This window comes from Dermacentor albipictus, chromosome 6, assembly GCF_038994185.2.
Source record: "Dermacentor albipictus isolate Rhodes 1998 colony chromosome 6, USDA_Dalb.pri_finalv2, whole genome shotgun sequence".
Lineage (NCBI taxonomy): Eukaryota > Metazoa > Arthropoda > Arachnida > Ixodida > Ixodidae > Dermacentor > Dermacentor albipictus.
In genome coordinates, this window is record NC_091826.1 from 129479330 (window position 1) to 129506310 (window position 26981).

General features: G+C 44.1%; 1 protein-coding gene across 4 annotated transcripts in view; it reads right to left on the reverse strand.

Moving 5' to 3' along the window:
* Positions 1-26981, reverse strand: part of LOC135899437 (TBC1 domain family member 25-like) — a 176844-nt gene that overhangs the window by 34827 nt on the left and 115036 nt on the right. For all 4 annotated transcript variants that reach the window (XM_065428680.2, XM_065428676.2, XM_065428679.2 and 1 more), the window contains 2 exons: positions 9778-9863; positions 9529-9726 (listed from right to left, as the gene is read on the reverse strand). In XM_065428680.2, coding sequence (XP_065284752.1) covers positions 9529-9726; positions 9778-9863 — 284 coding nt within the window. The remainder of the gene's footprint in view (positions 1-9528; positions 9727-9777; positions 9864-26981) is intronic.

Here is a 26981-nt window from a genome sequence, read left to right on the forward strand (position 1 = left end):
GTTGCAGAGCACAAATGCATCAACGGTGCTTTCGAGAACAAGACATTTTGAAGCCGGTGCAAGGCTTTACGGAGAATGTTTGTGGTCCAAAGTAGCCGCAAAAGCACGAGTGACAAAAACGCAAACATCAATCATCTCAGAACATATTTGAGTTAAGATTCTGTATTATTCCTTTCCCTGCACATAATATTGTGCTATGCCTGCGTCTTTATGGAGTTACGTCTATTCGTGATTTCAAGTGCTCGGAATCATCACTCACCTGCCGTATTCCAAAATACGTCCTCCAGAGTGAAGTGCGCACTGTAAACCTTCATCGCTTCTGTGACAGCTTTGCTGATCTGCAACTAAATAATCCATTTCTTCCTCATAGATGCAGCAGGTGGAAATGAGTGAAGGCTCACATTACCTACCGCATAATTTTTGCATTGTGGCACACAGCAAATACGGTTACTTCTGTGTTTGGTCATTCTGAGCACATTAAGTGTCCTTCAGGAACCCACTAGAGCTTTGAATGCATTAATCATCAACCGAATGTAAAGGAAAAACGTAGACAAACCCAGCACGCTATGCAAACAGGTGACAGCCAGCGGCGAGTATAATCTTTCAATTGTTTCCGGCTGCCACCGCATGACTGTGCCACTGTCTGTGAAAACTATGAATACCGAAATGGACGAATACGATCGTTCGAACGTGCCACCTTTCGCGCGACCATACGCACGAATATCTGATCCTGGTGAGTCAGACTTCCGCGATTTGCGTGCGCCCATCGGCATGTTTTACGGATAGCGACTCGGCTAGCAGACATTGGTCTACGAAAGGTGCAATAAATGCCCTTGTGATTCTTTGCACTACTGTGTTGTTGTTCCTTTGTCCCAAGAGCACAGGTGAGAACCCCACAGTGTGCATTTACAGATTTAACGGAATAATTTATTATTCATAATGTATTTTTCAATTTAGGAGGCTGTAAAAGACAGCAACATTAAATTAACAGGATGTCTTAAGAATAAAGAAAATTTAAATACTTACTAGTCAGCTTTCACCACATGGCAAGGAAATTTCAATAAAAATTATTTTTACGGAGAGTATAGAATCAACAGTAAATGGCTGACACTTGGCTAGTCAATACTGCAGAAGGCACACAGCTTTTAGCAGGTGTTTCGGTCCAAGAGGAGAGACTCTGACCAGCCCCACTACAACGTCTTTGTCTTCACCACTATTCCTGACATTATCTCCGGCCGGTGAGGGTCAAAATGGTTTATCACAGCTGTAACGTTTGAGGTGGGAAACATGCTATGTCACTTCAAGGTGTGGCCGCCTATGAAGAGGATGCCATGGTAGTTATCTCATAGGTGACAGGAGTCACCTGGCGCAGCATGCGGTAAGGCCCAACATAGCGCGACATTAACGTTTTACAGAGGCCGACACGATAAGATAGGAGCCAGAGAAGGACGAGAGAGCCCAGTGGAAAAGCAGTATCCTTGTTCTGACGATCATAAATGGACCTTTGTGCGATTTGCGATGATGAGAGCCGAGCGCGGGCCACTGTGCACGCGACGAGCGCACGCGTGATGGCATCTTGTGCATAGGAAGTCGTGGACGTGGACGCCAGATCAGAAGGAAGCAAGGCGTCAAAGGGTAATAAGGGATCGCGGCCAAAGAGAAAATATAAGAGTGAGTGGCCGTCAGTGTCATGACGCGATGAGTTGTATGCAAATGTGACAAACAGAAGGGCAATGCCCCAATCGTGATGATCATCAGGAACATACATGGAAAGCATGTTGGTCAGTGTACGGTTGAGGCGTTCGGCAAGTCCATTGGCTTGAGGGTGATATGAGGTGGTAAAGTTGTGATAAGTAACACATGATCGAAGTAGATCGCCAATTACACGACACAGGAAGTACCGACCGTGATCTGTGAGTAGGTGACATGAAGCACCATGTTGGAGGATGGCGTACAGTAGGAAGTCAGCTACATCTGTGGGGCAGCTGGTTGGCAACGCTCAAGTAAGTGCATATCACGTGGTATAATCAGTAGCGACTGCAATCCATTTGTTGCTTTTCATGGAAATTGGAAAGGGGCTAAGCAAGTCCAGGCCCACTCGATAAAATGGCTTGGTTGGAACGTCAATTGGCTTAAAGGTGACCAGCAGGTTGAATCGCAGGTTTCTTGCGGTGCTGACACAGGTCACAAGATGTAATGCGGCGGCGAACGGAACAATAAACGCCCTTCCAGAAGAAACGTCATCGTATGTGATTATAAGTTCTGGAGACGCTTAAGTGCCGGGAAGTTGAGGCGTCATGAAACTGAACGAGGATATCTCTGCGTAGATGACACTGGACAACTAACAGGAGTTCTGCGCCGTCGGGGTGCACTTTGCGGCGGTAAAGAACATTATCCTGAAGCAAGAACAAGTTAAGTGAGGAGTCGAGGGTGCTGGATTGCAGACAGTCAATAAGACAGCAACGACAGATCTCTACGTTGGTCATCAGCCTCATGAATAAAGTCTGTGATTGCTAAAACGTAGGTGTCGGGGTCTGTTTCAGCAGAGTTGGAGGGTTCAACGGGGTGACGGGACAGGCAGTCGGTGTCAGTGTGTAACTTGCCAGATTTGTACACAACCAAGAATGTGTACTCCTGTAATCGCAATGCCCAACGGCCGAGCCTCCCTATGGAGTCTTCAGGTGTTGAGAGCCAGCAGAGCACATGATGGTTTATTATGACCACGAATCGCCGTCCATATAGGTACGGATGGAATTTCACGACAGCCCAGACAAGAGCTAAACACTCCCACTCAGTAATAGGGTAATTCTTTTCTGACTGTGACAGGAGGTGACTAGCATACGCTATCACAAGGTTAGCTACGTTTTGTGTTTGGACTAGAAGAGCACCTATGCCATGGCCGCTTGCATCGACGTGAAGGTCTGTTCCAGCAGCTGGGTCAAAATGAGCCAGCACGGCAGAAATAGGTGATGCAAAGGACGCTTGGTCCACCCCCTATGAAGAGGGCGCATCCTTTTTAAGGAGGTCCATGAGGGGTCGAGCAATGTCCACTAAGTTGAGAACAAAGCGGCGCAAGTAGGAGCAGAGCCCAAGAAAGCTGCATACTTCATGTGTGGAACACGGAACTGGGAACTCACAGACGGCACGGACTTTGTCAGGGTCTGGTTGGACACCAGTAGCATCAACTAGGTGTCCAAGTGATTTGTTCTGGTGGCGCCCAAAGGTGCACTTAGAGGAATTGAGCTGGAGGCCAGCCCGGTAAAATATATTGAGAATGGCCAACAGACGAGGGAGGTGGCTTTCAGAGCTGGGCGAGATAACAATGACGTCGTCCAGATAACAGACAGGTTGACCACTTAAGACCACGTAGAAGAGTGTCCACCATGTGTTCGCAAGTTGCAGGTGCGTTACACAACCCAAAAGGCATGACCTTAAATTGGCAGAGGTTGTCGGATATGATGAAAGCGGTCTTCTCGCGGATACGGTCATCGACGGCAATTTGCCAGTATCCCGAGCGGAGATCTAGCGATGAGAAATATCTAGCACCATGGAGGCAGTCAAGCACATCATCAATTCGAGGGAGAGGATACACATCCTTTTTCGTTACCCGATTGAGATGGCAATGATAATTGCCATCTCAATCGATGATAATTGACGCAAAACCACCAGCTGTTGTCCTTCCTTTTCACAAGTACCACATAGTCACCATCAGGCAATGGGAGAAACAGTGACAGAAGGACGTAGGTAGCAGCCTGAGCAAGTAGTCGTAGAAATTCAATAGAACATAGGCGAGTGTTACGTGATACGGTGTCATCAGGACACAATGGCAGCTCGAGCCACAAAATGCCAGTAGAACAACTAATGAGGGCCGAGTGGGCAGTCAACACCAAGAGTGATGTCATGTGGGCAAGCAAGCAACAGTAAACGGCTAGCACTTGGTTAGTCAATACTGCACAGGGCACACATGCTTTAGCAGGTCTTTCAGTCTGACAGGAGAGACTCTGACCCAGTTGCACAATGTCTTTGTCTTCGTGACTGTTTATGACACTATCCTTATGATAATTAAAAGCCTATGCGCTTGAAAATGTCTCATCTGAATTTCCTTTTGCAAGCTGATACAGACCTGAAGGTGGTAGCATGGGCCCTTGACATATGTCAGACCGTCGAACAAAGGGTTATTCCGAATGTTTAATTTAAAAAAAGCATGCTACACTCCTGCCCTTCACTCCAGTTTGCAAACATGCATAAGACGAAAGTGCTGCATGAAGAGTGTCATTAGGCCAAAGGTAATAGTGCAATGGTTAGCGTGCCCAGCTCCCTAATGCAGAATGCTGCAAATATATGGGCTCGAATCCTGGTGGCTTTTTTTGTGAATACAGCTTTCTGTGCTCTCTGGTGACAGCGAAACTCAGACTGAGGCGGCGGCCCGACAACGGTCACCGTAACAGAACATGCGGGCGTTCAAGGTCACACCTAAAGGCGAAAGTACTATATTCGGTGAAATACAGTATGCTCCTGTTGAGCAAAAAATGTGATGTGACGGTGTTGTTGAGCGAGGCTGTAGACCAATAATGTCACCAAAGACAGGGCCACGCTCCTATCCTGGTGATGAGTGGAAATGAACATCGACCACACGTCAACTAGCGTGTAATTGATACTTCATTAGGGTCATTGCGTGTTTGTGTTGTGTCTAGCACAAGCGAGTAGTGTAAGAGATGACAACGTAGGGAAAGCAGTGAGCAAAGTCCGTGAAAAGTACTTGAGGATAGCTATATTGAATGTCAATGTGAAGAAAGCCTGCGACTTCAGTTGCTCAGGTCGCCAGAAAGGCTTGAGTGGTAGCATACTGTTGGGTGTATTTGGTAACCACAGCAATAGACACTTTGCAGAAATAAACAGAGGCCGGATGGAGTTGGACGGCCTTTTCGAGCTCTGGCATAGTTTCAAAAATGAATGTGGCGAAGTATGACGCACCAAATAGTACATATATTCCAACCTAAATGAATCAGCGTGGTCATACTTGCACGACACGCCATGATGGCCTGCCATGGGGACATCATGGAGTTGTGGCAATGACAGTTAACATTTGGTGCTTGAGAATAAAAACCAGCAGATCAGACACATCTGAGGGACGTTTCTATGGCACAAGATCACATCCCCAGGAAAGTAGGCTTGTGAATTGGGGCATGAGAAGATAGAGTACTATGGCGCTTGTTGATCTTGTTTAGGACGATGTCAGTGTTTATTTCTGAGAAAATTAGTTTGTTACGTTTATTTGCAACACAATGGTGGGTGTAATCAGGCAAAAATTGGAAGCACTTCATTAGAGGATGCTTGAGTACTCTGTGTAGATTACGTATGACAATGATAGTAAGCATACAACATTATTAGAGAACACAATTCGAAAACAAGTTCACTTATTAATGCAGTGTAGTAAAAGTGCGGAAGGCGCAAATAATGAAGAGGCTGAAAAAAGAGTCTTGTAGGTCTGTAGTAAACTCGATAGACCATTCGGGTATTGGCATAAGGATAAGGTTGCTTCTGAGGGCAGAAAGTCTAGTGGGCAGATCAGACAGTTGGCTCTTGCAGCGGTAAAAACTCGCAAAGGATGCGATGACGCCACGACGACACGCCACTGTACGCCAACAAAGACAACTTTTTCAAAGCGAAGCTTTCTATGCTTCTTCCTTCAACTTTTCCGCTGGTACTGTTGGTGTCTTGCAATTTTTCAAAGCGAAGCTTTCTTTGCTTCTTCCTTCGACTTTTCTACTAGTGCTGTTGTTGTCTTGCACGCCGTGTCGGTGGGAGGTTCAAAGCACGCATATACATGGAAGGAACGTGGAAAAGAGGAAAGGCAGCACAAGAAACTCGTTTGGGCATTTCCATCGTGTCACATGTGCACAGTGCCCTCTGGAGCTCTCTGGGCGTTGTCACATTATCCTCTTGAGAGCTGTATACATTCGTGACCCCCGGCAAAAGCATAGCAGAAACTGCAGTGCTCACCCTTATCCTAACATGCATGTCCTGAGGAGAGCTAGATAGAATGGTAGAAAGGGGGCAGGGAGAAGAGGCAGAGAATGGGTAGAACCGGGGTATTTGCGAAACGAGTGAATAATATCCTTGCCATTCTTCGCTCACAGTTCTCATACAGGGGGGAAGGACGGGACAGGGAAAAGACGACATGAGTAGATAACGAAATGCTATTACTATAGACACAACAGCGGTTGCGGGCAAACTGAAGGCACGGTACTGTACATTCTACCATTTTTAAAAAATAAACACCTTGCAAATTTGTCAGTTGGACAACTGACGCAGGGCGTGCAGATGCAAAGCTGTAATTAGTCACCGTAGAGTAGAGGCAATACTACTGAAGCAGTCGCAAGTCAAATCAACACTTCTGTGCCCGCCACGGTAGCTTGACGGCTATGACATTGCTAGAGATCGCAGATTCGATTCCCGCTGCGGGAGCCAGATTTTGACGGGAGCAAAATACAAAAGCGGTCATGCACTTTCATTTGGAAGCACGTTAAAGAATGCCAGGGTATCAAAGTTAATCCGGAGTACACCACTATGGCGTGCCTCATAATCCGATTGAGGTTTTGCACATAGAGCCCCATATTATTGCCAAAACATCTGCTGCAATGCGATGTGCCATGTGAAGCAATGACAATGCTCAACCCTCTTATAGGTTACAAACAATGGTGACAATAATGCCTCAAGCAAATGCTGTGTGTTGTGTACTACACAGACAAACAGAAGTTGTGCACACAAGGTAACATTTACCATTAACTCACTACTCTCGTAATGCACTAAACACTGAAGAAATTATACATTCGCAGTCAGCGTTACAGCTAATTATCATCAATCAAAGCAAACAACACAGAAAGCTTTGCTTACATCAATTCGCACAGTGCATGCGATCCATACAATTTTTTAGACAGTGAATTTATATGCATATGAATGGTGCTCATTAATGCAATATTTTCATTCACAGTGAGCCAAGGCGGCTGTCGTGTCTACGGTAGAATTGATTTAAACAGCTTCAATCCAGTGGCCATCACATCATTGCGAACTTCCGCGGGATTGTAGTCGTGAATGTGGGATACAAGTGACAGGGAAATTAGGAGGTTGATGAACGGCAAGAAGACAGAAGCTTGCACAAAACCTCAGGAAAAAAAAAATTACTTTTTAAGCAGCATGGTCACGAAGCCGTACTATGGTTTCAATGTCTTAAAAATCCCCCCAAAATATGAACAGAGGCTGACAAAAATGTGGCATCTTGGGAAAGGTGAAACCACTGGAAATTTTAGGACAGCACTAGCTTAAACACAGAACAATGACTTAAAAATAAAAAGCCATAAAGTTGACAGGGCGGCAAAATTTCGGGACAAATAAATTGACTGTTGAAGCAGTTCAGCTGAAACCCGATGGTGTGAAAGAAGGCAAGAATGTCGACAAGTGTTGAAGAGAGGTCAAGTAGGTCTCGTGGCCGACGCCAGCGCCGGGTGGCTGTCAGGCGGCTGCACGTGTAAACAGGATGCCTGGTAGTTAGTCGTTACAGGCTGATTCGCGTCTGAAATTTTGGATGTGGACTTCATTACATACACATAATGCATTCTACGGTGTCATTCTTCGACCACTCGCAATGAGGATAGGAACGAATTGTCTCACGTACCAACTGTCACGTTCCTTGAACTGCCAACATTCCTTACCCATTGTAGTTGCTTAGTGGATATGGAAGTGGGCTGCTAAGCACGAGGTCGCGGGATCAAATCCTAGCTACGATGGCTGTACTTTGATAGGATAGAAATGTGAAAACACCCATGTACTTAGATTTACGCACACGTTAAAGAACTCTAGGTGGTCCAAATTATAATAGAATACCCCACTACGTCATGCCTCATAATCAAATCGTGGTTTTGGCACGTAAAAGCACATATTTATAAGTTAACATTCCTCAAGGATGTCCTTGGCAGTCGCACAACTTTTGAATACAAGTAAGTGCCAGAAGTTGCGTGCGAGGTCCTTGAGTATGTGGGTAGCTTTTTCGGCGTTCGATATCTGTTAGTCTACATTGCAGATATATTATACAGGCGGAACAGCAACATGGTAGACAATATAGAGAAGATGCAAATCTCGCATATATTACTGCACAATAAATTTAAATAGCGATCTTCCTTCACGCACGTGGATAACTGTGACAGACTACTACTTTGGGAACTAACTGCAAGCACTATATATGTCACACCAAAAGGTGCACCTGACCCGGTGGCCCATAAATGTGACGTAATATTGCGAGCAGCTTGAGCCATAGCATGCTAATGGATGACGACACAAGGACAGTTTGTACAATTCTTGTGCCATGCCTTTTGCCTCAAGGTGCAAAACCAACTTATCCATGTATCCATCTTAATACTTAAGCACATCTCAATTCCAGCTGCTGCTGTAGCCCATGAATGCGGACAGCAATGTTGCTAGGGAAATAATTGGGAGCGCCATAACGAAATCCATAGGTCAAAACCAAAAGCCGTCCACGATGGCGTCTCTCGTAGATGCTGTGCGGTGGTCGGACATTAAGAATGTGTGCCGACTGAAGATAGGCTGCCACGGAGTGCTTCTGATGATTACGATAGCTTGTTTGCTCCGTAGTGTCGAAAAGAAAAACTAAAAGTAAAAGCAAAAAAAGAAGAAAAAAAGCTACCATATCAAAAGCCTAGAATCAATCGCTTGTTGCGACTGAACACCATTATATTGACAAATTATTTGCAGCCGACAATCGACTACGCTTTATCAAGAACACTGATAACGCCGGCGGGACAAGCAATCTACTGAAGTTCAATGTGCAGGGATAGCTTATAATTATTCCATTTTATTTCTGTTTTGTTGATGTCATCACTGCATCACCACAGCAAGTTTGAAAAGCTTAAGGTCAGTATTTCACGTGGTGGTACTCATGCGAACTAAACCCTCATGTCTTCGAGAAACTTCGAGACCAGCGGTGGCTTCAGGTAGCACAGCAGGGATGGTCTCATCGCAAACAGTAATGTTTTGGAACAGAGATTCCACACCTCGTGTCCAGAATAGCTGGGTACGAGTCCATGTGATCAGCATATTGCTTTTAACATTTTTAAAAATGTTTTAATCATGGCGGTTACATGGCACTTAGCCAACTTTGTAATACAGGGTTTATCATTTTCAAATAAATTCAGGTGGAAGTCCACGCTCGTTTGTTTTTTCTTTGTTTAATCCGTCTTTCTTTCCTGCGCAATTCTTACGCATGCACAATGGGGAAAATATGCATTGTGTGTTTAAGTCAGCCCCTATGAAAAAGAAATTCTGTGGTTTAATGCCCCGAAACTGGTTATAACTAGGCATGCTGTAGTGGAAAGCTCTAGATTATTGAAGCCTGTTCATCTCTTCTCATAAGCACTGATGCTGACCAAAATAAAAAAAAAAGATACTGAACATGTTTCTGCTCCCAACGCCTAATAATCGCAATGTTTTCTTCATGGTCTGGATTAAGCTCACCTTCCGAAGCGATGGCTCGACTCCACCCTTGTAAATGGCAAGCCGCAGTTCGCGAGGCTTTAGCAACCGTCCCTCCCCATCCAGGCAGGCGCGAAACTCGCGGTCTCCAAGAGGGGGCGGCGTGCAGTCGCCAGCAGTAGACTCTTGCAGGGCGGCCAGGTTGAGCACCCTCTGGAACCGGCTCAGTGTCTTCTCCATCTACGCAAAAAGACCCTCAGGCACACATGGCATAGCAGCGGGCACACGTACCTGGCTGAGGAGAGTGCCAGTGAGCGACGGCTTTGGCGGTGCCTTGGCCATGTCGCCAGGAGTGACCACGTCCCATTCTGCAAGGCCTGCAGAATTGTGCAGAAGCTCAGTTACTTTAGACAAAGGCACAACTCGCTGTAACACCTAGGCACAAGTACACACACACTTATCCTTCGAGAAGGCCCATCACAATGCCCCGACAAATGTCTCGTACTGCTCCTTGGACCTCAAAGTAAGTGCACGGGCGACACAAAGAAACCCCTTGTGTTGCATGTGTACACAAGCCGCTGTACCAAGATTGTCACTGAGACATCATTCAGCCATAGACAAAGGATTCAACGACAGTGGACACTCCTATGGAGTGTAGCGGCCTAACTGACTGCAGCACACCAAGCCACCAGCGTTAATACCTGAACCACACTTCCGGTTTCTGTTTTTGGTGCACGCAATTTGAACACTAGCTGGCACGCATTATGCTGGCTGCGCTGATCAATGAGATTTTTTAATTTTTGCTTCTACAGCTCAACCGCGTGCAGTTTTCATGCGAAATCATTTTATTAGTAAATAAAAATGAGTGCGAAAAATCTTTACAAGCCTCCATTGAATATGTGCCACGTGCAATTTCATAAAAATGCAAGACGCCTTGTGAAGTTAGAAAATGTTCATCTTATTCTAAATATGTGCTCGTTGTGGGCTTTTTGTGCATTCATCTAACGTTGTGGCACCAGGTAAGCAGCAGTAGTTCCCGTACGAAGCTCCACCGGACGATGTCAGCTGAGAAAAGTAAATTACAAGCATGTGTCATTTTGGTATTAAGACATACAAATAATGGTGTAGAGGCGAAATGTGTGAAAGTGGTGAATGGGTGACATTACAAACAAAAGCAGTTCGCTTTTACATACATGGCGTAAAAAATACCCACCCCATCCCAAGCAATATCGTACATACCACGACAACATCCTAATTTCAAGCATTCCCCTCTTCCCAGGACTTATTTCCTGCACTTTAAGAGCACGAATACCTAGGCTACTACACATTTCCAAAAGAATTTGGCTACGACCAACGCGATAGTACGCTACGAATACACAGAGGTGGCCAAAACACAGGCCCTCAACCAGACCATGCTGGACGCTCGCAGAATTCCTTCTATTTGCACACAAGACAACTGCGTGGGTGCAAAGCCTGTCTTCAGTGATGCACAAGAAAGAATTTTTGAGTTACAGGTTTCTAGTGTTTGAGCTCCTTGGCGTTATCTTTTGCGCGTTCTGCTGGCACAAGCAACACGCTCCTGTGTTATCACTCTTGGCAATTGCTCATTGCGTTTTCGACAAGCGTGAATACCGAAAGAAGGTTTAAGTTGTTACAGGGCCATAAAAATTGTCACAAATTTGTTGCAGTAAGATTCAGTACACACCAAACTAACTTTGTCACTATGGCCGAGCTGCTTTTCACTGTGTCACAACAGGTGCGGCAAGTGTGCTTCAATATTATCCCAAAATGCAACAAAATTAATGACAATCATGTTGCGGGTTAGAGAAAGCGTCACGAATTGGTCCCAGTGAGAATCAGCACACGCAAGAAAACTGCGCCACACAACTGAGCTGCTTTTCGCGAACTGCATCACAAGACCAAGTGCGGCGAGCGTGCCTCATAAGTAACAAAAAAAGTACCGAAATTAATTTTCAACAATGTTGGACGCCAGAGAAAGTGCCACAAGCTTTTCTTGTCAATGCATTAAAGCGTGAGACTTAACTGCGTACTAGGGCCGAGCTGCTTTTCGCTAACCGCATCACTATGCCAGGCGTGGCCACTGCGCTTGAAAAGTACCCCAAAAAGTAATGAGATTAGTTACAATAATGTTGGGAGTTAGAGAAAGTGCCAAGACTTTTCTCAGTAAGATTCAATACGCGTGAAACTTTCTCACAGCACCCTGTGTTACCAGCGTGCCAAAAAACTACCGAAATAAGTTAAAATAATGTTGGGCTCAAAGAAAGCGTTGCAAACATCTCCCAGTACGAGTCATTAATTCAACTTAACTGAGCCACGACAGCCGAGTTGTTTTTCGCTACTGCGTCACTAAGAGTTACGGAATAGATTCCAAGGGAAGGGAAGCGTAGCAGAGGGCGGCAGAAAGTTAGGTGGGCAGATGAGATTAAGAAGTTTGCAGGGACAACATGGCCACAATTAGTACATGACCGAAGTAGTTGGAGAAGTATGGGAGAGGCCTTTGCCCTGCAGTGGGCGTAACCAGGCTGATGATGATGATGATGACTGCGTCACAAGTTCTGTGCCCTAAGCCTAATGCTTGAAATGTGTAACAGACTGTCGAAAAAAATTTCTCCCCTTGCCGTAGTCCAATAGTTCAGTGGTGCCGTGTCGAAGTGCAGAAGGAACGCAAGAATTCGCCGGGAGCCCAACAAACCAAGCTAAATCCAAGAATATAAAAACGGGCAGACGGGTCTCAACAGGCCAACGCTGAGATGTGCAGCCGAACTTGTTTGGTTCGGCGGCGTTTCTGACAAATGACGCATGCATCTGGCGTGTCATCCTGTTGCTAGGCAACGGAAGAAAAGTAAGCTGCAAAGTATTTAATTTATACACAGATATTTTAGCCTGAAAACAATAAAAAACATGAAACAATGTCTGTTAACTTCATTTCACATTCTCTATTATTTTCGATGCTCGTGCAAGCAAATGGTCGGCGTTAATACTAGCACGACGCATTTCCTATTGCCAATTTTTGCTGAGTGTCCCCTTTTGTTGAATTTCTTTCTGTATGACTCATCCTTCTGGGAAAAAATGGCAAGTTGATGCTAGCAGACCTCTATGCGAGATTGACTGTCCTATACCAGCAAATCCAGACCACAAAGCATGATCCCACCAGGTCCCAGAGGCTGCAAGCTGGCTTTGTCATTACACTCTTAAAAAGGTTTACACCCTTTGGAGCTTATCCTGTCACAGAACAATAATCACCACCTGTCTTGCCTGCACTTCTTTCCTTGAAAACTTGGTGCTGGCTACTTTCCTTTTGAAAATGCTATGTCATGCTGATAACACGCGTGCCACTCGTAATTTGGATGTACTGGGCTTGCAGCGTTAAATAAAGGAAATGTGGACAAGACAGGTGACGTTTATTGTTGTGAGACAAGATAAGCGCCTAGGGTGCGAACTTCTTTAAGAGTGTACTGGAAACATGAGAGATGGCACAGCTATGTGCCTCATCATCACCGAAACCCGAGCACAGATGTAGCGTGCGAATACTGTAAGCATCTTGCTGTACCAATTACGTATGGGACTACCAAAATCAGGAACCGGTCAGAAAACGCCATGCACATGCTTAGAATGGGGCTGATTAAAGTTGGGAGATATGATTGGATCCACATGGCAGGCGATTCAGCCCCCCACAACGCTGTGCTACCGTTGCTAATGGCCATCGCCACTGAGACTGTCGTACTAATCTGTCTCAATTTGCCCTTCTCCCTTACTTTAACCAGATTGGTGTGTCAAATCGAAACTTCTTTCGTTCCAGCTTGACAACAGAGTGAAGATATAACAATTAAAGCTATTATATAAACTGTTAAAACTGCTCCCAGGTTTGAGTCCCGGACCAGGACGAATTTTCTCCAACTGCAAAGCTTTTCATTCGAGGAATTCATATAGGATTCCTTTGTAGCAATTGCTGCGATTGGGTGGATGTCTCACTTTCCCTTAACTAATTAATTCTCTCCACCTTGCGGGTTTCCGCAAAACTATTACGTCAAACTCTTGCCTTTGCTTCGAGTTGTTGACAAATTCGACTTGGCCCTGCCATCTACTAGCCACCTGGTCAACTCAGATGATAGAGCGGTTGCCCCAGAAATGTGGTGGTCTCGGGTTCAAGTCCCGGATAAGGACGAATTTTTCTTCAACTGCAAGGCTTTTCTTTCGAGGAACCCGTATGGGTTTCCTTTGTAGCAATTACTATGATTGGGATGATGTCTCATTTTCCCTTAATTACTTACTTCTCTCCAGCTTATGGGTTTCCGCAGAACTATTACGTCAATTAAAACTGATTTGAATGGGTTGATATTACAAAAAGAAAAGAAAAAAGAAGCAGGCATCATTGAGTTATCTTACTCGACGATGCCTTGCTGCTATTACGTTGTAGATGGTCAATTTCAGTGTATTCTTGGCTTTGAGGCATCATTTGGATGTAGCCTGTTGTACTGTCATCGACGAGATGTGATCAAGTTAACGTAGAGTTGGCGGAGTTATCAATGAGACGAGAGCACAATCACTGGTGCTCACATGTGTTCTAGAATATACAGGACTATTTGCGCCGCGTATGTAATCTGATTACGCAAAAGATCAGCAACACTATAGGCAGCAGACAGAACTTGCAATAACACTCAAGAATGTTCCAATGCATACAAGTGCGTTTTGCATCGAGCATTATATTTAACGGCCAGCAGGTGAAAAGCAGTCCCAGGAAGAAAGGATGAACAATGTACATGTTTCAATAGTGCGTTCCGATCCTATCACATGAGAGAAAGTCATTAGAGAGCAAGCACTGTGATCAGGCTAGCTGGTACGAATCCATAACTGAGCGGTACACACTCTGCGGGGGCCGCTGGGTATATGCTGCCTTTTATTGAATTCTTTTGACGCCAACTTGGGTCACTGAGTAATGTGGGCCATTCAGTTAGCATGTGACGCTCTACACTGAACCTATTTGACACCAACTTCCTGTAGGCACAACTTAATTCCAAATAGACTGCGCAAATTCTTCCCGTGTAGACTTCTTTGCCTTGAAGCTCCCTCAGCAAACAGGTGTGTGATGGCTCAGAAGAAAGAGAGAACTTGCTGCTCACTCTGCTCAAACCACACACACTGCAAAGCAGGGAGGGAGTCTGTACCATGTTGTCAGCGCGACACATCATCTCTCCAAATTATGCAGGCCGAAGAGGGTGCAGTCTAAAATTGTGGACCAATAACAAAGGAAGTTGGTATGTGCACCTGGGCCACTGGGCATATGTGCTACTGGGTATGTGCCTTTCTTCTATGAACCTCTCAGACACCAACTTGTATTACTGGTTATCACAACAAGAAACAAAACCATGGGCTCAACCCCAATAGTACACAAGTCACAAAATCATTACCCCGTTTGCACTAGAACAGTTATACGATTCAAAAAGGCCATTATCTACCAAGCTGTGACTACTGAGTACTTTGGACAATGTACAAGTAACTGGAGTCTGTTTAAAATTTTTTGGCTACTAATTTCTTTTGTACTATTTTGACCACTTCCTGTTCTAAAGCAGTTAGCTTTCTTTGCCACTTTCATCCATTTTTGTGGCTGGTGTTTGGCACAAGGGTGTCGGGAGCGCCTGCTCTCATGTAACTGAGTTCTGGGGAGGCCCACGCTATTGTGCGTGGGCTTTGTGGCGTACTGCATGGCACCGTTCCAGGTGGTGATGATGATGTTTTCTTAGAATCCCCTTGGAAACATGGCAACGACAAACAGTCACTTAGCCTGCTTGACTTGTTCTGGTTTTACTATCAGGTTTACCATTTCGCCTTTTGCCTGTCTGCACTCTCCCCATGAGACAAGTATTGTAGAACAATGTTTGTCTGCTCGTTTGCTCAATCATTCAACACAAACATACTCCAAGTATCCTCACTGCAACAAATATGCGCCTTCAAGTGCATCATTCTTTAATGCAATGAATAGTTTTCCAGAAGCATTCGGCTATTTGCTTACATTCACAGTCATTGTTGATGGTTTCTGCACAAAATCTTTCGAGGCTCTGGACTGAGGGCCTTTTCACCATACCAACCAACATGCACAAAATCAATTTTTTTCAAAGGCCTCCAGGTGCTATAAATCCACCCGAGTGCTACTCAATCTGACAGTTATGGACCTTGATAAGTAGCCATCTACTGGAATTATGACAAAGAAAAAAAGAAGAACAAAACAGACCAGTGTGCTAGTTGGTATTGCATGTTAATAAATTTTAGCGCAAAGGAACGCACAACATGAGAGAAGGCACAAAGAACAAATCGCTGTGTCTGTGTGGCTTCTCAACAACAACAACAAAAAAAAAAAAACTTACAGTAGGAGCAATACATAGCATTGCATGCATGCACAGTGGCTGGACTGTAATGCTCGTGCGTCTGCCATTCGCCTTGTTTCATTTAAAGATGCTGCCTAAACAACTACCTAGGATTCAGACCTTAATAATTCCCATAAAATAGTACATTCATTCTTCAATGCTTCTGCACAGAAATCCCTGGTTTTGATTTTTTAAGGTCATATAAGTACAGTGAAACCTCGTTAAACTGTAGTTATCAGGAGCTCGGAAAAAGTACGGACTAAACGGTAGTACTGCTTGACCGAAATACCATGAGATTGCCCACTTACCTGTCAAAAACGAACTCGGAGCAAGTGCAATGAAAGGGGAAGAAGACATGCATTATTTATTTACTTCGCGGGTCAAACGTGTCATTTTCGTTTGATACCGCCACGGCCTAGCAGCGACGACAGTGGCCTCAAACTTGCTGAAGCTGTGAGCTAGTTTTTCAGCCAGCGCCTTCTTCTCGACAAGCACTCGCATGGCAGATTCCTCGTTGGCGTTGCACAATCTTCGTGCACAGGCGCGGTAGCATTGCAGAAGTTGCGGTGCACCTGGTGCTGTTCTCGTCGTGATGATTGCATTCACAAGGCTAACAATGCGAAGCTTCTGCCACTGTCGGGCTTGAATCGCCCATGCTGTCGCTTTCTGTGTCACCCTTATCACTGTTGCTAGGCAACACTTCGGCAATAACAGAGGCAATGATGACGAATAGTCAGACCTTGTAGCCGACATCTCTTCGCGGTCGCAGCAGCGCTGCCGAGCAACTTCGCATACCGAATGCCACACACTGTAGTCAACAGTAGACCCATGTTGTGTGCCAGCGCCGACTTTTCGTGTCACGTTCGATAGCACGAACGATGCCTAATTTTTCTTCTATGCTAAGCACCCGGTTTCTTTTTTATCGAAGTTTCGGCATGACACGAGCTCTTGCTTGCACGACGCCACAACGCTCTCTGGCACAGCGTCGAAATGATGTTGATGTTGATGTGGCTTCACGCACAAACGCACAGGGCGCTTGGAAGCCGTTGTGCTGATCTCTGAGGCTTATTGCTCTGCCGGCCCAATGGTGACAATGCACCGCCGTGTTTACGCGACGAAAAGTGGAAACACTACGTGTTGACCGATACGTACGCAATGAGCTGGTACAATTTATGTGGATGCAAAACACATATTCAATGGCCACTGAGTCGGGGATTGGACTTTACTACTTTTCAAAATGAAAATACTGTTTAAGTGGCTATGGTTTAACAAGGTTTTACTGTAAATCCAATGAATTGATTAGATATTTGATAAAATGGTTCTAATTATATGGGTTAAAAACTTAAGTGATGCCCAGCCACACTAGAAAATGAATTATGCAGTGTTCAAAATGCTAACGCTTTCCAATGAAACTAGTTTGGTATGGCTGTTTCAGGAATCATCAGGAATCAACCCTTGGCCGAAACCCAGGTGGGGCACAGGCCCACCCCACCAAATCGCAGGGCACTCAATAAAGTTATTTGAATGAATGAAGAGGAATGTCGGAAGCGCGTTTACTGGCCTTGTTGAACAAAACTAAAAAATACGTCTTGTATTATCTGTTTATCTGTAGAAGAAACATTATAACATAGCGCAACACTTGTTATGACGAGGTAACTAAACAGACATTGGCAATTAAGAGGCTACAGTCATCCAATGAAGCTCCCGTAATGTCAGCACCGCGCATTGGGCAATCTCAGGAAGAGAAATACAAGAGAGACCTGTCTTCTTTTAGTTACCTTTGAGGTTGACTGTCGTCACCTCCTATGGAACATTAATAGGCTTAGCAAGGTTAGGAGAACTGGTGAAGAATACGTGCTGACTAATTGGCATGTCCTCTGCTCAATGTGTCTTTCCATTAAGATAATGTAAAGGGTAGTATTTATCATATATTTTCAATGTTGTTTTGCTATTTTATCAATTAATTAGTTTTATTTACTATTATATGTTAATTTATTAATTCAATAGGACATCATGGGCAACATTAATTAAAAGCTGACTGCAATGAAATCTTACTTTAGCTAATTTGGTCATAAATGGGTGAAGCAATTTCAGAAAAACTACAAATCTGTGGAATTTTCAGCACACATAAGTCAGTTGCCGATGCCCCTCCCGGCATACGCTCTAAAGTAAGTGTTATACCTTACATGCACGGGATATCCCATAACTTGAAAAAGATGGCAAAGGGCAAATGTAAGAGTTGTTTTTTTCTGTTCCCAACAAGCTCAACAGGCTTTGCAGGTTGACGGATCCAAACGCCATCCCTTCCGATAAATGCAGAAAGCAACACCGTAAAAAGTTAGTCGAGTGTGTCCACCCGGTGGTTTGCAACCTCCCGCTTTCATGTGGGAAGCAATATATTGGACAAACTGGGCGTTGCCTCAATGATTGGCTCCGCGAACACAGCAACAATGTAAAAAATGGCTTCGGTGGTTTCTTGGCGATTCGTTGTCGCAATCATGGCTGCAAACCTCTTGAGGACCAATGCATGATTGTTTCCCGTGGCAGCACACAGCTCATCTGTGAAATATGTGAAGTGCAGATGATTGTGAAATTGGGTGATAAGTGTGTTAGCTTCCCTTCTTTGGCTCTCACAGAAAAAGAACTAAGTTTCTTGGAGATGGCATAACATGACTCGTAACTATGTTACATGAATGCGTAGTTCATTTTCACGTAAGCGCATGTGCAGTCTACACTGCTTCACATGTAAAAAATAGATTCAGTGGTAGAATAAACTTAGTTGAAAGTTTGTGCTTGGTGTGTCGTCCTCTCTTACGTCCGTGTCGTTTTTTTGTTGCGCAATATCATTTGAATAACGAAAAAAGAACAATGGGATTCGCATTTGCGCTGACTATGGCCTGCTGAATCATTCTTAAACGAGTGCATTTGCCTACAGTCAATAAGTGCCTCACAAAACTAGTAGGTGCAACAGTTTTCAGCCACCTAGATGCACAAGCAGGATGCTGGCAGGTTCCTTTGGCCAAAGCATCTCGCGAATACAGATTCATCACACCAGTACGAAGGCTCCAGTTCATGAGTCTTCCCCTCAGAATCTCCACGGCACCAGAATTTTAACAACGCGAGGTGCTCCGAGCACTGGAAGGACTAGATGGAGTAAGTTGTCTGCAAGATAACAAACATTACTGTCTCAGGAAGGACAATTCAGCCCGATGCCGATCCATGGCATGTGCTAAATGGGCTGGAAGATGCAGGTATTAGCCTGAACTTTGGCAAGTGCTCATATCGTCAAACTGAAGCAACCTTCCTAGGGCATTAGCAAAATGAGAACAAGGTGAAAGCCAAAGCCAACATTTCGAGAAGTGAACTTAACTTTTTCAAGGCGACATATGCTTTCCTCGGCACAATATTGTCGTCTTGAATTTCCACCTGCCACCTTCCCTGTGTTTTCCCTGGCTTCCTAGAACATGTGGTATCTGCAACAAGAGTCAGCATTGCCCCGGGCAAGGTGAAGGCCACCACGCAGCTTGACTCACCACTAGATGTGTTGGAAGTCAGGTCCTTGGTGGGCTCTGTAAACAATCTGGCAAAATTTCTATTAAGCCTAGCAGAATTGACAAAGCTTCACAGAGACTTGCTGCACCAAGATGTTGAATTGCATTAGGGTTCGGCTCAACAGCAAAGCCTTGACAAAATCAAGGAAGCTTGAAGCAGGACACCAATCCTCACCTACTACGATGCTCGACTGCTTCACACACTATCACTGTACGCTTCCACATACTGCCTTGGGGCAATACTGTGACAGTAGTCACAAAAAAGGCTACCTACCTACCAGTGGCATGTGCATCGAAGTCTCTCTAAGAGACGTAACAAAGATATGCTCAAACCGAAAAGGTGGCACTGGTAATCACACGAGCTAGCAAACATTTCCGCAAATTTCAGAACATTTTCGAAGAATATACACTTGAGAAGCTCCCTGCTTCAAACCAAATGCTGAACATAATCAGGGCAAACATCCAGACTGATGAAAGACCCTCCAGGATATCCTACACGACTTTGCATCAGCTGGCACCCGACCTGAAGCGCTACGTTGAGGTGTCGAACAAAGTTTCCCTCGTTAACGGTCTGCTCTTCATATGTGACAGAATAGTCATCCCGTTTCATCTCAAGGCATCAAAACACCATGCTGCCAACTTGACCCCAACAAAGTGCCAGCAAGGGCAAGAGAGTATGTATGGTGGCCAAGCACTGACATGCACATAGAAGACTACGTGGAAAGATGTCCAACATGCCAAGAGCACAGCCAAGGACAGAGCCTCTGCTCCTAACTCCATTGTTGGCCTAACTCCATTGCCGGTCAGTGGACATGGCAGCACCGCTACAACGTCACTTAATGTGCTGCACTTCGTGCAGGTTTTCTGTGCTCTCCCGAGCTTTGCCTCAAAAGAAATGGTGGCATCCTTGGCCGACCTGCTATTCCTGCGTCGCAGCAATGCCGTTTCATTTTCACCTTTTCTTGTGCACAATGGTTCCAGCGGATCATTCAGGGGTGGCTGTACTGGCCGCACTCCGGAGGGGCCACACGTGAATATCGTCTTCCGTGCACCTTCATTGGGCACAATGATGTCAGGACACATGCCTAAGACGGGCCGGCTCTTCTTATTTTAAATACGAACCCTTGGCTTATCGGCTTCAGTGGACATGGCGGCACCACTACAACAATGTCACCTAACGTGCCACTCTTCGTGCAGGTTAGTGACAAGAAATGCGGTTTCCACAGCAATGATCCTTGTCTTGTAGTGCTGCCGTGTGCACAAACGTTGCTTCACTGTATGTCTGATTTTTTTTCGGTGGCAAACCTGTTACTGAAGCTGTCTGGCAACATTGAAGAGAATCCAGCTTCCTATAACAGAACAAATGTGCAAAGAAGTGCTACAGAATCAGAAAGAGATGCTTTCTAAACTATCAGCGATTCAACTTAAACATGACTCGTTTGAAGCGCAAATGTTGGATATGCACAAGCAACTTTGCTCCATCGAAAGCAAAGTGCAAAGCATCGATGAAACTTGGAGTAGGCTTTGGAACTTCGAAATTGTCGTCTCAAAATCCTGTGATGAAACAAGACGTCTGATTAATCGAGTAGATGATCTGTATAACCGATTGCGGTGCATTTACCTGACAATTAGTGGCGTGGTAGAAGATGACCCCAAAATTGAAATACTGCTGAGAAAAGTTAATAATGAGGTGGTTAGTGCCATTTTGTGGGTACAAGTTAGTTTAATCGAAAGAATACATAGGCTTGGCAGGAGGTTGGCCAGTAAGACCCGCCCGATAATTTTCAAGGTTGCAGACTACAGGGACAAAGCGATAATTCTCAGTAACAGTTCAAGACTTAAGGGAATGAATTACAATGTTTGCGACGACTTTTCGAAGAGAGTTGCAGAAACAAGGAAAAAGTTGTGGTACTCAGCTACAGAAGAAAAGAAAAAAGGCAGTAAAGTTAAGCTTATTTTTGATAAACTAAAAGTAAATAACATTCTCTATGCCAGGAATGAGGAAAAGAACAAAAGATACAAGTGTGGTAGTGAAGCAAGAATAGTCAGTGACTAACACGAACATAAAAATTGTTGATCTTTCAAAATAATCAATGTAAACGCAATAAGGACGTTAAATAAGGGAGAGGCACTAGAGTTTATAATTTTGGATATGAACCCGATCTGATTGTGATTACGGAGACATGGCTAAACAACAGCATATCTGATGTAAAAGTTATGCCCCCAGGGCACAGCATAGTTAGGAAATACCGATCCGGAAGAGATGGAGGCTTCGCAATCCTGATTAAACAAAATATACTCTTCACTACTATACCAGTCCCAGGTGATATCGAAAGCGTTTGGATCATGACGACGTTAAGTAATCGCAGTGTTTTTATCGGAACATATACAGAGCACCAAATACGATGACGGAGCAAATTCTTCAACTTCGTAAATGCATGGATTCCAATTTTAAACAGGGTGATAATATTGTGCTTTTGGGTGATTTCAATCTTCCAGATATTGATTGGAACTCATATTTACCTGGTAAAACAAACGTGGCACTCAGTGAACAATTATTAGAATTAATATTCTGTTACAACCTGTACAAGTCGTAAATGATTATACGCGGATTTGTGCACCAAGATCTACAATGATATATCTTTTCTTTGCGTCTAATTCTCTAACTAGCTATATAAATGAATGCGAAGTTGGTGAAGGTTTAGCTGATCATAAGATGGTTATGCTTTCTCTTAACTTGTCCCCACTTTCTTTGGATAAGGAATTACCGAAGCAGACACTGAATTTCCATGCCACGGATGATGTTAGCATACTGGACTACCTTAAACATTTCTTTGACGAGTTCTCCCCAATATACCAATCCAAAGCTAGTACGGACAGCTTGTGGAAACACTTTTCATCAGTGGTCGCTCACTGCATCGAACATTTTATTCCTAAATCAAACAAAAATAAGAAAGCACAAAAAGCCATGGATAAACAGAGAAATAGGTCATTCAAAATGAAGAATCCAGAAGAAAAGGAAAGAATGTTCCAAAGATTCAAGCCCAGAAATGTCGAACAGCCTACGACAAGTGAGGAAAGAACTTAACTGTCTTGTTCAGGATTCGAGGCACAAGTTCTATAACATAACACTGAAAAAGTTTCTCTCGGATGAACCTGCTAAGTTCTGACATGATATGTTAACCCATCAACGAAATCTTATTCTTCACATAATCAAAAAGTCACAGAGGAGCGCACAGAAGCTTCCATTTCTTTTTTCTCTGCTGTATTCACACATGACGATGGAATGGTACCGATCTTGCCTGTTTCTCATGACCATGCTTCGGCTGACAATGTGGTGATTAATGAAGTAGGTGCCCTACACCTTCTTTTGCACATTAAAGTTAAAAAAAGTGTCAGTACAGATGGCATTTCCCATGACTTTTTATACCAGTACGCTGGGTGGATAGCTAAATACTTAATGATTATCTGTCAATGATACATTAGCCAAAGTTCCATTCCTAGACTTTGGAAACAGGCCAAAATTGTACCTATTCATAAGGGTGGAATCACGACAGATGTAGGAAACTACAGGCCCATTTCCCTTACGAACACCTGCTCTAAGTTACTGGAGCATATTATTAGTGAACACCTTTCAAATTATCTCGAAACACATAATTACTGTCACCATCTCAACATGGATTCCGCAAGGGTCTGTCTACAATAACGCAACTTGTTGAATTAGTCATGACCTCTCTGAAACAATCAATGAATGCAGACAGATAGATCTAATTTTTTTTAGATTTGTCCAAAGCATTTGATAAAGTATCCCATCGAAAATTGTTGTTGAAAATTGATGTTTTCTTTAAAAATTCTAATATCACTAACTGGTTCAAATCTTATCTTTAGTCACGAGAACAATACATTGAAATAGGTGGCCATAAATCAAGTCCCCTACCAGTACTGTCAGCGGTACCTCAAAGCAGCGTACTGGGGCCCCATCTATCCCTAATATTTATTAATGATCTTGCAAAGTGTACATCTGTTCCCCTATGATTATTTGTGGACGATTGTGTGTTATACAATAAGATAACATCAGTAGACGATCAACTAGAATTACAGGCTAGTTTACAAAAAAATTATAAAATGGTGTGGCTAATGGCAAATGATGCTGAACCCAGATAAATCTATGTCCAAAACCATGTCCACAATGAGAAAAAAAGGTTATTTGTGCTAACAGCCACAAAATTTACGACACTGAACTGAAACAGGTAACTCAACATAGATACTTAGGTGTACTATTTACCGAAGACCTCAGGTGAAATGCACGCATAGATACGGTACGCAATAAAGCCAGTAGAGTGCTATGGAGTCTCTGACGCAACTTATGCAGTGGTACACCCGAAATAAAAAACTGGGCATATAAGACCTTAATAAGACCCATTATAGAATATGCAAAAATAGTATAGGACCCACACACGGCAATCGTCACAAATTAGATCAAGCACAGTGGTTAGCTACTAGATTCATATTTAACAAATATCGCTATTAGAGACTTTTAGCAGCGCCAAGTTACCGTATGGAAAGCGCGGAAATGCCGTACCAGCTGAAGACTGCGCATGCGTGCACTTTACCGTACGGAGAGACTTTCCGTACGGCATACTAGGCTGTAAGGAGTCGGTAAGGCTCGGCTTGCACCATGTTTTGCGAGCCGAGCCGCACCAAGCCAACACAGTGAGAACTGGCGTCGGCCACAGAGTCCACGTCGTGCATGGCGATGTTTCGCGTGCTTTTTTTACCAAGATAGGACTACAGTACGAGTTCACTTTAAATCACCTTCTGCGGATCGACGAAGCGGCAACAAGTATGTTACAAAAAGAAAAACAGGTTGGTGGCGCCATCTAGTGATCCAGAGTTTACTTAGAGAGGACGCAGAGTTTTTTTTTTTTTTTTTGCAGTAGCTAACTATATTCAAGTTATCTGCTGGTGTAAAGTGCCAGCAGCGGTGTAATTTACAAGAAACAAACCCTTTTTTATGTATCCATTAGATAAGAACGCGTATGTAACAAAAGGTTTCACGTGTTGCATGACGAAGTGTCACAAGATGTCGCTACCACCCTAGTGACTGGCGTCTACATTTGCCGTAGCCGGGCATTTCTGTAAAGAACAATGCGTGTATGGACAAGCTAAAGCTTTCTGGTATTCGTCAAAATGAATATTTCCCACTAAGCGCATAGTTATTGTATTCTGAAAAGCCCCAATGTTAGCCGCTATCATCATTATCACATTACTGTACGCATCGAGCGGCCCACGCAGCTAAAACGTCTTCGGTCATCGCGGTAAGTTAGTACGAAATGGTAATACGGTACCGTACACCACACTTACCATATCGTAATACGGCACTGCTAAAACTCTCTATTGTCACTCCCCTAGCAAAGTGTGGCGGAACACAAATCTTCCTGCTTTAGAAGTTACGACAGCAGTGGACAGATTCAAATTTCTCTTCCTCATCATTGATAATAAAGTTAAAGTTTACAGGTCCGACTTCTTCAAATTATCGCCCAATGCGTGCTGCCGACATAGACATAGCATGTATATCAAGCCACCATTAACACGAAATGACACTTTTAAATATATCAATTTTTTTAGAGTAATTAAGGAATGGAACATGCTGCCTGTTCACTGGTTTCCTTTTCTTCTTTAAGTACATTTCTAGACGAACTGCAGACTTTTGTTTGTTCAGGTCAAGAAGTGTTCTGATCCGCTAGATCAATAACACCGTGCTGTGGTCACGATGAGCGTGCTCGAATTATTACTTCTGTGAATATATGTGAAAAAGCAGTGCTTTTCTTTGTATTATTATCATTATCTTCACTGTTGTGCATGTGATTCTTCATTGTATTGTAAATATTCACTGTATCTCCATTCCTGTAATGACCCTTCGGGGGTTAACAGTATCAATAAACAAACAACCCATGGGACACTACTCCCGTTTCTTCGAGCTACAACAGCTCTAGAGGACAGACTAAGACACTGCTCGAGACTAAAACATCGCTCAATTCTTGGAGCAAATCTCTGCAAGGTTTGTTGTTCCGTGAACATAAGCACAGACAACAGCCCGCAGTTTACCTCTGCAGAGTTTAAGGTGCTTGTACATCTCTGGGGAGCCACACAAACGACGTCCAGCCCTTACTATGCGCAGAGTAACAGTATGGCAGAGAGGACCACGCAGACAGTAAAGTAGCTTTTGATGAAGTTAGCCAATCTAAATGAAGCGGTGCTTGCCTACAGGGCCACACCAGGTGTGGAAGCATTTTCGCCAGGAGAGCTTTTCATGGGCCATCGCCTGAGCACTATTGTACTAACCACACCAAGAATGCTTGCCCCAAAGTGGGATCACAGCGAATTCAGACAAAAGAACAAAGCCCACAGAGCGCGAGCAAAGACAAATGACACCCGACACACGATTATCAATGTCTGGCGCCGAGTACAGCTTTATGTGTACCTTTACTGCAGCTGAGTCACATGACACAGTGACGCAGCCAGCACCGCGACCGGAGGCCTTTATGTGGTACAAACAGACAATGGACCAAGCAGACATATACTTGCAACTTCTGCAGCACTCGAGCACCACAAGGAGTGCACATGTCTGGAGGAAACGAGAATGCCTGGACCGGTGGAGCAGTTATTAAGAAAGGGGAAGTGTTGTGGGCTTTACCAAGCGCAGCGGTGGCAAGCAAGCCAAGCGGACCACTGAGAAGACCCTGGTTTCCCAGAGACGTGAAGAGATGCACAGCTAAAGGCATTCCACCAGCAAACCAGTCTGCCAGCCTATTTTGTAACGATAAATGGTGTTCTTCAGTGGTTACCAGCCCTCGACTACTACCGTTAAATTGAAGTTCATTATATGGAGGTTTAACTGTATCTATAAAGACAATTAGCTAGCTTAATTCTTCAATCGAAAAGCAACAAATAGGCAAGAACACTTGTATTATTGCTTTTCACTGCATGTCTAGAAGAAGCATTCAAACAATTACACCGGGAAGGAGGGTGAGGGTCAACAATGAACATCTCTACAACCTGCAGGTGACATTGTCCTGTTGATCAACAAAGGTAAGTAACAAAGTAAGTGCAAGTTGTAAGTGGAAAATATTCAAGAGCCCAACAAGAGAATGAGAACCTCTGACTGGCCCTCAGCTTTTAGAGTGTGAGCAAGAGTACACTTATTTAAGGCAATCTGTCACAGGAGACCTGGACTGTCACATGTACAGAGGAATAAAGTTAGGCTGCTTGCCTACCGCAGGATGAACAAACAGCAAGTCTTATGGCCAGTAGCTCATCCCTAGCATTAAAAAATGAAGGTGTACAATAATTGCATTCTACCCGTACTAACATATGGGGCAGATACAAAAGCTTGGGAAGGGACTGACAACTATTTTTCATGTTACCCGTTTCTTTCAGTGCAATGAAAAGCTTGCCGATCACAGTGTCCAATCATACACTGGTAACGCTGAAGAGACCGTGGAACATTTTATTCAGAATTTTTGACCTGCAGTAAAGATATAGTCGTAAGATGGAAACA